We start from the raw sequence: 14978 nt of genomic DNA, 5'->3' as shown, positions 1-14978 counted from the left end.
TCCACTTCCTCACTCTTTCCTAATGACCATCCGACTCGACAATTTTGATGTCTTTGAAAATTGTTTTCATTTTTCTATATTTTATCTGGAAATTCTCTGATACAACTCACGGCCGTCTGAAGATACCTCTCTGTTTAATTCCTCGATTTCCCCCTTCTTCTCCTATCCTATCCTCTTTCTATCCTCATTTCTCTTTATTTCTTTTGTCAAATTTCATTTCGCTCTTTACGTCGGCACAATTCAGCATGTTATGTTACTATTACTACTACTACTTGGGAGGCTATCTGATCTTTGCTTGCATACATGCATCTTACACACATGGCTAAGGGTGGGTTGGTTCTCATCACTTTTTTGTTTTTAACACCTTTGAAAGGGTTGGCTACGGAAATAACAACTACTGGGACTATGGACAATCATCAATATAACCGAATTATTCTTTCTATCTATCTGTGTTGTAAGGAACAAGCGTAGAGGAACGCATGAATGAATGCGCGAATAATTACACCATGGGATTTCCCAGCCGCGGATCAGGCCATACTGTAAGGAAGCCTGCCCACTCTGTTGTCATAAACTCTTTTGGCACTTATGTCCGATGGCCGAGAGGTAGTGAGTGGTACGTATGGTTACGGGGGTGAGTGTGTTAGATACGGTATTTTATGTATAGTGTGTATTGTGATTACAGATAGTGAAGTATGCTGCAACTAGAAGACTTAGTTGTAGTGTAAGTCAACTCCATACGCCATGTCCAAATGGAATGACAGTGGTTTAGACCATTTTTTATACTCAAGGGTAGAACCGTATATTTACTTTTGCCTGAGAGAGGCTTTATGGGGGAGACGTGGGTTGTAGATGCTTTGAAGTATTGACATAAATGCTGACTATCAGTGTAGCGAAAATAAGTATAGTGTTATACCTGAGTATACCTTGATGAATATATCAGTGAGATTGGGAGACGGAATAATACACAAGTTGTAGACTGACGGAGTGTCTATCTGACTTATCTACTTGTTTCCTCTGCACCTGGCTGGGCACTTGACAATCTGTCATACGTACAAGTGAAATGGTAGTAGTTGAGATTATCTTTAAATAGCGCATTAAGCCATTGTGTTAGGAATACTTTACCCTCTACCAACGTATGCGAGTATGGACAAGTACCATGTGATATTAATATCCAAGTGTATTATAGTAATATATGCACTACAATAATTAGTATGACTAGCATCCACTACAACCCCAAGCTACCCAATCTATAGTCAAAAAATAATAGAGGAGCTTTGTTCTCCACCATAGCCACATAGTGGGGGTTTCACTATATGTCTAATATCCTCGCTTATATGGTTGATCTTATATGGGTTGACAGAACTGGGATGATAGCTAGATAGATAGCTAACATTCACATGTTTATCTCATGACAGTGTTTAGTATACTTAATGTCTAACTTATATATTCTATGTATACATATCCCACATACTAACCAGCCAAGTCCAATTCTTCCTATTTCTACTCGATATTATACACCGTAATACTAATACTCCAAGCATAGTATACATACACACACCCCAATCTAGACAATACGAGAAAATAGAATCCAAAGAAAGAAAGAAAAGAAAGAAATGGAACCAACCAATCGCCGACCCCCCTCACCTCACCAACCCAGAATACTTACCTTACTTACAATCCGAGACATGACAGGTAGACAGACCCAAGTAGACGAAAAGAGAACGACGCGTGGGAAAGAAAATTCTAGTCTAGTCTGCAGACGAATTCATGCTGATCGAAGGATTTTTTTTCAGATCCCGAACGTACATGAAAGTCAAACCCAAAGCAAAGCAGGAAAGAAAATAGGAATAGGAAATTGAAAAGAGAGGTGTAACCTGACCTGGTCTAACTTAACCTATCATTCACGTACATACATAAAACCTACAAATGGTTATTCATTTAGGCGGATGGGTGGGGTGGATGGAAGGATTTTTGTTGCAGATAATGAGGATTACTTACTGCATGATGTGGATGCACAGGCCATGGATGGAATTCTCGGCATGTAGAATAGTACATACAATACATCATACGTATATACATACTTACGTACATACAGCTGTATGAAAAGGAAGGAGGGAAAAGAGGAATCGATCAGGTGGGTTGGACAAGATGGAGGTGTTGGGCTTGGATGAGTGGTTGGCTTGTTTTGGTTGTGCATGTATGTCTTACTAGGTTTTTCAACGTTTCTTTTTTTCTTATTTTTAGTCTTTTCTTGATATTATTAATTATTTTAATTTATTTTTCTTCTATTCTTCTTCGCTTCTAATTTCAATCCCGAAAGATGAGCATGACTAGTACTCCCGTATAATACGATTGTTCAGAGAAAAGTTAGAAGGTTCTATCTATCGTATTATCAGATGACAGGGCGAATGATATCGGCTTGAGGATTGTTTGAAGGATTTGGACCCCGCATTACTTCGGTCCGTTAGAATCTTATTTTGGAGTCTGTGTGTTAAGGGTCGTGGGGGGTTTAGAAGTAGTAAAACTGAAGGAGGAGGGGTGGTGGTGGTGGTGAGATCAGCTTGATCTGCTGCTCTCGTGGTTCTTACTTCGTTGGGAATGGGAGGGGGGAAAAGGGAAACCGAGATGCTGAAGGATCGATCATTTTTCTCCCCGGAGGAAGGGAAGGAAAGGGAAAGGAAAGAAGGAAGGAAGAATACACCACTGCAATTCTGAAACGGTCCTTACTGGCCGGAGACATCGGTCGACTTGGCTTACGGCCTAGTCCTGTCGTCGCGGCCCAGCTCATCCTGCAGCAGCGATGCGGATGCAGATTATTTCTGCAGAGGCATGACGGCTGCTGATCTTGCGGTGAATCAGGGCCCTACGTCGATGACTTCATGGACGGCAAAAGAGGTCAGTCGAGTCGATTCGAGCCCAGCCTCATCGAGGAGCTCGTCGTCCTCGTCGATTGCCAGCAATAAATATGGCTTTAAAAGTACCATACATACGATGAAATCCTCAACCCAAACAAGGCGTGAGTTCTGCAGACGCAGCCACCCGAGCTAGTCTCGCTGCCTCGTTGTTCGGTCAGCCATGCCCCCATTCCCTGCTCACTTGCTTCCTGATTGATGGCTTGTGCGTGTCGCCCTCTGTGTGCGTGTGTCACCGTAATCCCTCCGATCACCAGCTCTCGTCGTCTGAATCCACGTGCGACCGAAACCCGAATCCACTACGATGGCGCCCCTCACTGGCTGAGTCGCTAAAGTCGAACTCCTCGTCATCAGACCGAGCGTACGTCCGGTATTTGTTGTAGATAGCCGTTGGATCATCCTCTTCATCATCCCACGACAATTCCTCATCTGGATAGTCATTTGCGGGATTATTTTCAGCTGCCCGGGATCACCCGTGGTGTTAGCCTTGTCTGCAGAAGGTCCTGCCAAAATTGCGATCGACTGCTTACCGTTCGAATCTGCATCCTCGCTATCCCACCGTTCCTCGTCCTCATCGTCTTCGACAAAGTTTTCCCAGTACTCCTCATCCTCCTGCGTGATGACGATAACTCCAATGTCTTGGCGATTCGCATCAATGCCATGCTGCCGCAACCAAGCCTCTTGGTCCGCATCCAAACCAACTAATGGGTCCGTAAGCAGTCCAGTGTCTGGAAGTGGCTTCCGTATGTACGTGTCGTAGACGTACTCCCCGTCGCTCTCGTCCTCTTCAGGCCCCGCGGACAGAGTGTTCGCCGCCTCTTCAACTTTCTCGACTGGCCCTTGCATCACTTGTGCGTCCGAGGCTCCCGCACGATGCTTATTGGGCGTGCGCGGTTGGAATTTCAACGGAGGCTTGGGCATCACCGAATGAGGCCGAGACGGTCTCGAAAACTGCGACCCCGATCGCTGCGTGTAGTCTGTTTCGGTGGCCGTCACATCCATTTCTGAGTCCAGCTCCAGAGCCACTTTCTCCAGTTCCCTTGCCAATCGTTCCGACTCATTCTCCCAATTACTCTGATGGGCCGCCTCAGCTTCTCTGTCCAGCACCTGTGAGATATGCTGCTTCGCAGCCGAGATCGCGCTCTTACGCTCCTCTCTCCATTTCTTCTCCGCCTGGTTCACCACCGGCCGCTTCCTCGGCCGTTCGGGCTCGGAGGCCAGAGCGCCCGCAACCGTCATGCTTGCCTGTTCATCCACCTGAGCAGCAGCATCAGCAACCATCGACGCTTGTCTCGAATGCGGCGTGCGCCTCAGTTTCTCTACTAGCACCGCGACCGCGCCATCTTTGCGTTTCTGGACACCACCGCCTGTGCTACGGAGCGGGCTCATTGGCGTAGTGGATCTAGATATCTGGAATCGGCGTAGAGATTGCGTCCGTCCCGGCGAGGAAGCCAGGCTTCCTCTCTCACTGGATGCAGATGACGCTACCTTTCTAGCGGCATCGATTCCATTAGAAGCTGGAACAGCAGATGGGGTTCCCGGCTGGCTTTCTGTAGGCGTTGAAAGCAAGGCTTTTCTCAATTTCTCCTCATTTTCTTTCCGAGCGTTCGCCAGGCGACGTTCCTCGCGGAACTCTGCCCCAGGAGACGTGGCTCTTACCAAGGGGACAGTTGCTCCTGCACCAGCAACGCGGTTGGTCACGCCCCCAGTAGTTGGATAGACGGTGTTGCTCACCGACCGCGGAGTAAGCACTTTTCTCCGCGCTGCTGAGAAAGAAGAGGGGCTAGACGAGCTGTCTTCATGGCTATTGCCACTGATCTGAACTCTTTGAAAAACAAAGTCCGTGAATCGACGCTTAGTCTGATGCAGCTCTGACTGAATGTCTGGAGATTGCATTAGCGTTGGCAACTTGGTAAAATGATCAAAGGCAGACGGGAACTGCTAGTGATATTCTGCAGTTGAGGGGCCTCGTCACTAGAAGAAGGGCCGCTCATGCAACGAATCAAGGGAGTCTTACATAAAGTCTCGACCGGCTCCTCTTCTCTGCGACGCTTGATATTTATTTGTTCTGGAGGCAAAGACATTGTGCTTCAATAGAGGTGTGAAGCGGCCTTTACCGTGTCGTCAAAGAACGGTGGTGATGAAGGACCTCGAGGTGGTGGTGAAATGAAATGATGGTGATCGCAGCGGCTTCGTTTGGTTCCATGGTACATCTTCATCCGGCCTAGCGCGACCGAGCGGGTATATGCTCACGTGATCGCAGTGTTGACGCATTACCCAATGCGGTAGCTGCTACTTCGTACAATCTAGTACTACAGTTCTATTGGGAGTAGTTTGATATTGTGACCACATGTCTGTCATTTCTTATGCACTGAGCACTCTTCTTCTCGTCTTTCTTATGTTCCTTGCTGGCGGATCCACTATTATCATCCTGGATCAATTACCTCCGCCGCTATATAAACCCTTGTCGTAATCAAAATGCAACAGGGGAGCTCTATGCTCGGGATTAGTTCCGTTGAATGGCATCACATATGCAAATAAGCAGCCTGAGACATCAACAGACCCCACCGCAACCGGTTTAGGATCTGGCTGCGATCTCACCCGCCTTCGTAGCCAACTGGAGATCAGAATCGGCCAAATGGCCAAAAAAAAAAGCAGAATCAAAGTATGGAAATGACAAGAAAGAAAGGCAAAAGAAGATGAAGAAGATCATGCCCAGCTAGCAATACATAGGATGGTATAGGAATAAAGGAATATTAAAATCGGTAAGAGGGGGTTGCCGGAGAAAGGAAATTTGCACAATTAAAAGAAAGAGAGAAAAACCAAAGTGAAGTGAAATGAAACCAATACAAAGAAAGAAATCGGAATGGAGACATCGAAGGAATTAGCCAAGTGGCAAAGCAATATAGATGGAACAGAATGCAGAAGAAGAATGGCTATGCTCATCAAGTGGAATAGCGGGCATCACCCTTGCAGCGGCAGGGTGCAATTATTTGGCTCCAATCTCCTCCTCAGCCCAGCCGGGCAGCGAACTCTCGTTCTGGATGGCCAATCCGAAGCCGGCATGGCTGAGACCGCCTAGAGCAGAGGTGAAGCTTGAAAAGCTGCTTTGCGGCTGATGAGCAATTCCGGAACGGGGAGGCTGGCTCGAAACAGACCCGAAAGGCTCCTGAGAAAACGATGGCAAACTCACAGCCCGGGAATGTTGCGCCCGTGGCACATTCAGGCTGCTGGTGCTAGCGGTAGCATGGTGGCCGGGGCCCGTAGAGCCGTTGGTTACATTCAAGAATCCGTTGGTCGACGGCTTGTGTTGGTGCAACGGGGCCTCGATGCTGCCGTTGGAAAGCTCACCAGTGCTCGCGCCATTGTAGAGCGACTGCTGTTGTGGCGGTTGAGGCTGGGACTGGAGACCAGCTAAGGTCATGGGGTCATTCAGCCGGTTTTCCTGCTCCTGAGCTTGCTGGGCGGACATTTGGTTGAGGTACATCGTCAAAGGATTGTTTGCACCGACATTCAGAATGCCAGACGGGGATGAGACGGTCTGCAGGGGATGCCTGTGGTGCTGACCATTCTGAGAACCCGTAGACCCTGGAGCAGGAGACAGCGCAGGATGAGTCGGGCTAGAGCCCGAGCCAGATTGGCTTAGGTTCTGCTGGAAGCCATTCAAGGCTGGAGAAGGTGACTGAGGTCCCTCAAACCCGGACCCATTACGACCCTGCGGACCTCCATTACCAGCTTGACGCGGGGGGTTTCCGCAGCGATCCTTCCCAAAGTTGATCTTGAATCGCTTGTATTCGTCGCGGTTCCGCATCCCTTCAATCGCCTTGATGGCATTGGCGATGTTGGTGAAATTGACAAATGCGCAGCTCTTTTCACGAAGCGTGTTGACGAGCTCGATCTCTCCATATTCGGAGAAATCTTGGCGAAGGCGCTCCTCCGACCAGGTCTCATCAAGATTACCGACATAGACATTACGAGAAGCACCGCCACTCACGGCCAGGGCGATAGCGGGCGGAAGAGGACCGGAATGCTTACCCCAGCCAATCTTCAGACGACGGTTATGAATCATGAGGCCCTGCAGGTTGCTCAGGGCGTAGAATGATGCAGCTGACGTAGGATCAATGAAAGTGACAAAGCAGATATGCTTATCGGGAATGTAGCGAATATGATGCAGCAAACCACCACGAACAACGTTGCAAATCTCCTCGATAGTCGTTTCGGGGTGAATGTTGCCCAAATAGATGGTCCGGTTGCCCAAGTTGTTGACTCCGCCGGCTGTGGTGGCCACAGCTGCGGCGGCCACAGATTGCTGAGCGAGTGCGTTGGTGATCAAATCACGGTCCGCCGAATTGAGGATGTGTGCATAACCAGGGGCAATACCCAGGAACTGAGCTGCATTTTGCTGCTGTGTTTTGGAGACATAAGCGCACCGATCTTTGCCGTAGAATACGCGCCTGGGTGCCTGCCACTTAGCCTCCTGAGGAAGTTGAGAAACAGCCTTCATCGCGTTGCTGATGGACAAGAAGTGGACGAATCCAATCGCCTTCTCCTTGACGATCTTGACGGTATCGATAGGCCCGAATTTTCCTAGCTCCTCCCGCAGTTCCTCTTCTGTCATGTCCTCCGACAGGTTGCCCAGGTATACGTTCCGCGATGCGCCGGACTGCTGCACAGCCAAAGCGACCGAAGTAGGCACCTGAGAGGGTTTGCCCCAACCCACCTTGATGTCATTCCCCTTGATGGCAAGCTTCTTCAAGATTGCATCCGAGTGAAAGTGGGTTGCGGAGTTGCTGTCCAGGAAGGAGATGAAAGCACAGTTCTTGTCAGGAAGCAAACGAACCGACTCGATTTGACCGCTTCGAACATGGTTCAAGATCTCTTCTGCGGAGGTTTCTGCCGGGATGTTGCCTAGGTATACGGTTCGGCTCGTACCCGAAAGCAAGCCAGGGGTCACCGAGGCAGCGGGACTTCCGTATCCTGCGTTGCCCAGCGGCCCCATCCCACCAACAGGAGACTGAGGAGCTCCCAGCATTTGAGAATTACCTATACCATCCGTCGACATCATACTAGAATATAGGCCAGCATTCTGCGAGGGCTGGGTTGGACTTCCGAGCTGATGGTGACTCTGATGATTCTGGGCATGTGATGAGGCATTCGTCTGAGGAAAGCCGCCGAAATTGGCGAATTGAGGCGAGGCGAATGCAGAAGGAGTACCCGGCTGAAAGGGGCTACCAAGCAGCAGCTGAGAAGGTAGCAGGGGAGTGAAGTTCATGTCAAACGCGGCGCCAGAGGCGGCCATGTTGTCCGAGACGGGAGCAGAGGTATTAATCGCAGGGATATTGGCTCGACGAGCGTTCCGGTCCGTTAGGCCCTGCAGGGGAATGTTGTTGGAGGCGTATGCTCCGTGAGAGAAGCCGGTGCTGTCCGCGTTGAGGTGGGAAAACTTGGAAGGGATCAGACGACTCGGAATGCTTGCATCGGAGGTTTGCATGGCGAGGGAAGGGAGCGAGTAGGACACAATTGTCCCCCTGATAAAGGAAAACGGAATAAGGTGAGTTCGTGGTCGATGGAAATTAACGATATCACTTAGTCAAGGGGGAGAGGACGTACTAGGCAATCAACACGGTAGGAATGGCCAGGAGAGAGGGAAAAAAGGCCGGGCCCGATGATCACCCCCGAAAAGAGAAGGGGGAAAATAAGGAAGAAAACAGAGACCTGGAGAGGCCAGAATGAGGGTAACCAAACTGAGAAAGAAGAGCAGAAAGGACGGCAAAGAGCACGGAGCAGAAAGACTGCCAATAAAGACGTGTCTAGAAGGGATCCCGCTAGTCAATTGGAATGTGCATGGGCAATGAGTGGTTGAGTTGGTGGAAACGGAGACAAACTTGCGCTGGTTTAGTTGCTTTAGGGGGGCTTTGCGGGTGAGGAGGCCGAGAGACTAAAGCAAGAGTGATGTTGTGCTCCGACTGAGATCCAACCGAGATTAGAATGAGAGGACAAAGATAAAAGATAAAAATAATGATAAAATAAAGGTGGCCCTGTCAAATGAGAGTACGGAGTACTGGAGAGGGAGAACGCCCCAGACCTGCCAGAGTGCCAGGTTGTAGCGGACCCAAACGTTGACAAAGAAGGTATCCAAAGGCCGCCGACAATCCAACTGAAAAGGGATAAGTGGTAATAACAGTAGACGAAGAGTAAAAGAAAAGCAAAGGGAAAGAGAGAAAGTAATTGCAAAGAACAATTAAACTAAAAGGTTACAGCCGCCAGTACAAGTTAAGCGGAAAAGAAGGGTGAGGAAAAAAGAGGGCCCCTGGTAGGGGAAAAAGGGGGGCGCGTGTTTGAGGGACACAGGCGCGATAAATAGTGAGGAGAAAATAAAGATAATAATGAATGAATGATATCCGCGAGGACAGAACAAGAACAACACCCTCCGAATTCTTCTCCTCTTGCGTTTCCCAAACTATCTTATAGAAATGCAAGTAAACAGTAATCAAACAATTGAAAGCTTATCAGAATATTATCATCAACAACTCAAGTAATTAAAATAAAATCACAATCGAACCAAGGGAACTGTTGTGGGAGAACCAACAATCCCAGATAGTAAAGAACGCGAGGAACTAGCCAAAAAGAGACAGACTGGTACAGGGTCAGGTAAGCAAGGAATGGGCCGAGACAGAGCAGCAAGTATGTAATCGATGTATCAAAGGGGGAGGAAAAGCAGGTGGGTAAAAAAGGGGATTTGCGGCAGAAGGATTCCTCAACCAGTCAATGCTCCATGGTGAACTTGAACCATCATTGTGACTGCGGGAAAAGTCCCAATGGATAATTATAGTAATAGCGTAATCAATTCTTGTGGAGTGAAAGGTTTTAGCAGATCCATACTTTTGAGGCAAAAGATGGGGAAATGGTCTCCATCCAACCATCTGTCATCCGTCGCATGAGCAGCACTAAGCAGCGGCTTTCCCACTCTGAAGCATGCTGCGCTTCCACGCTGATTGAAGCGCTTTGATCTGCTATCAATCGATCTCAGAATGGGTGGTATCAAGTAGCCTGCCCAAAGCAACCGCTTCTGGTTCGTGTTCAGACGATGGCCGACTAACAAGTTTGGGAGACAGCGTAATTTCGGCCAAGGCAGATGCTGAGAAATCTATAATTCGTTCTATCTCCCTGCAGCAGCGGTATCAGCGCCTCCAGGAGTTATGCCATCCCCTGAGATGCATCAGTTGGGTCTTTGCTTTTCCCACATTGCGATCGGTCATTCTGATCATAAATGATTGATCAATCAGCGGAAGTGCCAGAATTCGGGGCTAACAGGAGACTTTCAACCAGCCACAGCGTCTACGAACGATCTGTGTTGGTGGGGGTGTCCTGGTCAGCGGCTCTTGGTCCTGACGGACTATGTGTTGATCCGATCCGGCTGCAGAACAATAGGGTCTTGGCGCCTTAGGCCTACCTTCCATGGCGGGCCTTTTTGCAAATGGCCAGTACCATACTTCGTACAGTTATAACCCTTTCACTAATCCGTACAGAGTTAATACCCATAGGATTGCTGGTTGAGAAGACAAGAAACATCCTTAGAAGATATGACATAGCAATTGAGATATTTAAAACGGTAGCGCTTCCTGTCTCTATCGGCGTGAGGGGCCTTATCTTAGACATCGTTCGATGTGTCTTCTTCTTAGGACTACTTCATCCCAAGCATGAAACACTCGATTTTGCTCATGATTAATGGATCCGGTGCATAATGGCTACTACATCGTCCGGACGTAAGATTATCCCGGGTCTCCAAGTGGTTAGATAAGGTAGTATCCGTGCTGGGCGGCAGAGTGTATGCCTTATTGATGCCTGAATAATACGTGGGGATATCGGGATCCAAAAATTTACCCCTCCACTGTTCACTTCCACACTGTGCGAGTTGAACATCTTGGCCTCCATTCCCGCGGGACTTGCTGCATAGTCGCCTTCCTGGTCAGAGTGCTGGTCTACATGTGAGTGCTTTCTGTCATTTTGTCTCATCACTCAATGCCTATGAGCGCCCGATAAGAAGACTCTCGTGGTGACTCACATGCGTCTCCGCAACACATTTTGACTGACATCTCCGCCAGAGCCCAGCTCATACCCCCCAATTCACTCGCGCTGGCCAGATCCCTACACCTGAAGCACCAAAATGGCTTCTATCTACATTGACGAAGATGTCGGCAGGGACGACTCGACCGCCAACGGAACCGAATCTGCCCCCTACAAGACTCTCCTTCATGCTTTCTTGCAGCACGCTCCTACCGATGGCAACCAGTACTTGACCCGCAAGTCCCAGACTGAGCCCACGGAGGCAGGTGCCGACCCCGCGTCTAAATTGGAGTGGAAGCCGGCCACGAAGTCGGCGGTCAAGAAGGCCACCAACCTGTATGAGCAACGGAAGAGAAAGGCTGCGAAGGAACAAGAATTGGCTATCCGTGAGAAGCAGGAGGCTGAGAAGCGACAGGCTATCCTTGAGGAGGCAAAGAAGGTCGTTCTTACGGAGGACACATCACTTCCCAAGCCCACCAAGATCCGTCTTGATGTGACTGATCCGGCCGTTGTCAAGCTGGGATCCCCCGAGTCTGAGACTCCTGGAACTCGTGTTCGTGTGGTTGGAAGAGTTCACCGTCTGCGTGCTCAGAAGGACGTTATCTTCCTCACTCTGACCGATGGCTACGGCTACCTGCAGTGCGTCCTGACGGGCAACCTGTGTAAGACTTACGATGCCATGACTCTTACCCTTGAGACATCAATTGCTATCCATGGTGAGATGCGTGCCGTCCCCCCTAAGCAACATGCTCCCAACAACCGTGAGCTGCACGCCGATTTCTACACTATCATTGGCCGCGCTGCTGGTGACAAGGAGGCTATCACCACTAGAGTTGCACCTGATGCTGATCCCCAAACCCTCTATGACAACCGTCACCTCGTCCTCCGTGGTGAGACCGCCTCGTCAGTCATGAAGGTTCGCGCGGCTACCCTCCGGGCTTTCCGTCAGACCTTCGAAGAGAACCGCATGCTGGAAGTCACCCCTCCTGCCATGGTTCAGACTCAGGTGGAGGGTGGAAGCACCTTGTTCGGTTTCGACTACTATGGCGAGAATGCTTATTTGACCCAGTCTTCCCAGCTTTACCTGGAGACTTGCCTCCCCTCCCTTGGTGACGTCTTCTGTGTGTGCCCTTCTTTCCGCGCTGAGAAGTCGCTTACCCGTCGCCATCTGTCCGAGTACACCCACATCGAGGCAGAGCTTGACTTCATCACTTTCAACGACCTCCTCGATCACCTTGAGCACGTCATCTGCCGTGTTATTGATCTGACTCTGGCTGAGCCGGCCACCAAGGCTCTCATCGAGAAACTCAACCCCGACTTCAAGCCCCCTAGCCGCCCCTTCAAGCGGATGAAGTACTCCGATGCCATTGAATGGCTGCGGGAACACGACATCCCCAACGAGGAGGGCAAGCCTCACGAGTTCGGCGATGACATTGCCGAGGCTGCTGAGAGAAAGATGACCGATATCATCAACCAGCCCATCTTCCTGACCCACTTCCCTGCTGAGATCAAGGCCTTCTACATGAAGAAGGACGTTGAAGACCGCCGTGTCACTGAGAGTGTGGACGTTCTCATGCCTGGTGTTGGTGAGATCGTCGGTGGTAGTATGAGAATGGACGACTGGGATGAGCTCATGGCCGCCTACAAGCACGAAGGCATGGATCCTTCCCCGTACTACTGGTACACTGACCAGCGCAAGTAAGTCAAGCCTTCACGAGCCTCTCCCCGTCATGTAATCTCTTTTAAGAGACGTATAACTAATATGCATCTACTATTTAGGTACGGTACCTCTCCTCACGGTGGCTACGGTCTTGGTCTCGAACGTTTCCTGGCTTGGTTGTGTGCTCGTTACACCGTTCGCGACTGCTCCTTGTATCCTCGTTTCACGGGCCGTTGCACTCCTTAAACGCTTTGATGTCATAGACAGGATTTATAGATACATGATACACCGATTCATCCCAGATGTGATATCGGTAGTCATGGTAATACTCTCTGATATCGACTATGAAAGCAAATCGTCATGTTTCATGAAATCCTGGTAGCATTACAGGACCTATCGTAAAGTATCATTCTGATTGCTTTTTAATTTCATATTATAACTATATTGTAGCCGTCATTATACGGTCGCTTCGACACCAGCTTCTCATAAATGAAGAAATAGATGCCGTTGACGTCGACGTACATGAAAGCTATCGAGTCTGGAAGTGAGACCAGTGTGGGTCGTGATGAAAGTAAAGGATTACTCAAAGTGTGTCTTTGCACTATAGTCCGTCGTATTATTGATCCGTAGACATACGCAGTAAGTAGCCAGGGAGTCAGCACATCACTGGGAAGAAGTCGATGCCATAAGTGGGATATACTAAGAAGTGGGACACTGCAAGAAAGACCCGTATTGAGAAGGCACCACCATAGTCTGCAGCCAAGGATGTTGTTGGTTGGACGCTCAAGGGGGTTTAGCTCGGTTTGACATCACGAGCAGCGACTACTACTACTGCCTCTCTACATATGATGATCGCTCGATCACTTTCTCAACTCATTAGTCCTTGTTGTCAACTTTCGAATTGGGTGATTGAGTGCGACGCCTAACATGTATAACTGGTTTAGGTAAGTGAAGGCTTTCATTAATGCCGTTTCGGGGTTATTATGTGGAATCTCATGCAGCTTCCCTGCAGGAAGCAGCCAAGCCGATTATGCTCACTGGGCGCTCTATGTCACCAGAGTGGGCATTCAGAGTCACGATGAGCACATCGCTGTGTTAAGCCAAAAGTGTAGAGGGCAGATATGGATAATGGTGCGTCCAAGGCCGGCCTCCATTGGAAAAGCAAACTATGTCCATAGGGACGGTTACCATGGCCCCACTAGGAATACAGTATGCTAATTGAGATAGGTTGGTGCAACCAGAGCCCGATCGCAACACAGTACCTGGTGCGAGACACTCGCTGGTCTTAAGGATCGTACACAGCGTTCTCTCAGCACACGGCGGCCATCTAAGCTGCCGGCGGCGGCTCTCTCTGGTAGGATATGTGAGACGATAGATAGGTAGACTTTCCTTGACTTGAAAGACCCGACTAATATGGTACTAGACAGAAAGATATACGAATAACTCGTCTAGCTGTATCCCACCTCCTTCATCTGCGTTCAAAGGGGACCAGGACACCTTGTGAAGACCTTATCAAACGATCATGCGTCATGCGGACAACCTGCTGGGTATGCGAGGCATAACAGGGTTGAAGGTATTCAGTTTGAATTGTGATTATTCCGACCACGGGCCCCTTGGGCAGTCTGGCCGCCGTTGGCGGAGTTCTCAGATAAGGCTGCCAGAATTTGCTGGTGGGATGCATCCGAACGTATCATGGAAACCATCTGGTTGACAGTATCCTGATCTCCATTGCGGACTACTCCTAGAAGCTGTTCGAGAAAGCTTCGGTAATAAACCAGTTCCTCGGCGAGTCGGTCAGATGTTTGAGAAGAGTTGTCTGGAGGCTCGAGACGCGTGCTTTGACTGCTCTGGTTGTGACGACTAACGGCAATAAACAGTCAACCGATACTGTCAAGAGGATACGGGCGAAATGAACAAAGTTCTTAACAGTAAGGTACCTACCTGGGATCGCCGTTTAATGACGAGCCAGTGTTTTCTTGTCTCATCCTGTTGTCCGCAGAGGCGGGAGTCTCGAATTCTAACCTGTGGAGATGCCCCTCGTTTATTTTTCGACAAGAAGCTTGCTTGGCGGTGGAGTGTATATTATAATATTGCAGGAACGATAAGGATCAGATTAAAGAAGGGAAGTGGCGACTGATATCGAGGAAGGTCCAGGCTGAACAGTGCCCCACAAGACAAGGAAATCCGTCGATCTGGTGACAGGTGTACTCCGTAATATGGGTGCCTCTTGATTCCAAGAGCTTAGCCGAGTTACCAGTGGATGCAAGCTATGCCCAGGCTGTTGATGCAGTGGTTGACCACGCACTTGGGTGTTGCCGCCCAATGACCCAACAAGATTC

At 49.4% G+C, this 14978-nt stretch overlaps 4 protein-coding genes across 4 annotated transcripts; 1 reads left to right on the top strand and 3 right to left on the bottom strand.

The window, feature by feature from the left end:
* Positions 1-3162: 3162 nt before the first annotated feature.
* On the bottom strand, positions 3163-4996 carry AtWU_04893 (Iwr1 domain-containing protein; the record flags this gene model as incomplete). The annotated part of the gene is made up of 3 exons (XM_035500004.1): positions 3163-3371; positions 3443-4795; positions 4930-4996. The coding sequence occupies 3 exons, from the start codon at positions 4994-4996 to the stop codon at positions 3163-3165; spliced, it is 1629 nt and encodes a 542-aa protein (XP_035355897.1).
* Positions 4997-5901: 905 nt separating this feature from the next.
* On the bottom strand, positions 5902-8403 carry AtWU_04892 (putative differentiation regulator (Nrd1); the record flags this gene model as incomplete). Its single annotated transcript, XM_035500003.1, has 1 exon — positions 5902-8403. The coding sequence occupies one exon, from the start codon at positions 8401-8403 to the stop codon at positions 5902-5904; it is 2502 nt and encodes an 833-aa protein (XP_035355896.1).
* Positions 8404-11079: 2676 nt separating this feature from the next.
* On the top strand, positions 11080-12885 carry AtWU_04891 (asparagine--tRNA ligase DED81; the record flags this gene model as incomplete). The annotated part of the gene is made up of 2 exons (XM_035500002.1): positions 11080-12677; positions 12759-12885. 2 exons carry the CDS (start codon positions 11080-11082, stop codon positions 12883-12885), a joined length of 1725 nt encoding a protein of 574 aa, XP_035355895.1.
* A 1331-nt stretch (positions 12886-14216) lies between these two features.
* Positions 14217-14624, bottom strand: AtWU_04890 (uncharacterized protein; the record flags this gene model as incomplete). Its single annotated transcript, XM_035500001.1, has 2 exons — positions 14217-14499; positions 14581-14624. 2 exons carry the CDS (start codon positions 14622-14624, stop codon positions 14217-14219), a joined length of 327 nt encoding a protein of 108 aa, XP_035355894.1.
* Positions 14625-14978: the final 354 nt, after the last annotated feature.

This window comes from Aspergillus tubingensis (assembly GCF_013340325.1).
Source record: "Aspergillus tubingensis WU-2223L DNA, scaffold_6, whole genome shotgun sequence".
Taxonomy (NCBI): Eukaryota; Fungi; Ascomycota; class Eurotiomycetes; order Eurotiales; family Aspergillaceae; genus Aspergillus; species Aspergillus tubingensis.
The sequence above is the reverse complement of the archived record's forward strand: the minus strand, read 5'-3'. Positions and strand labels throughout refer to the sequence as shown.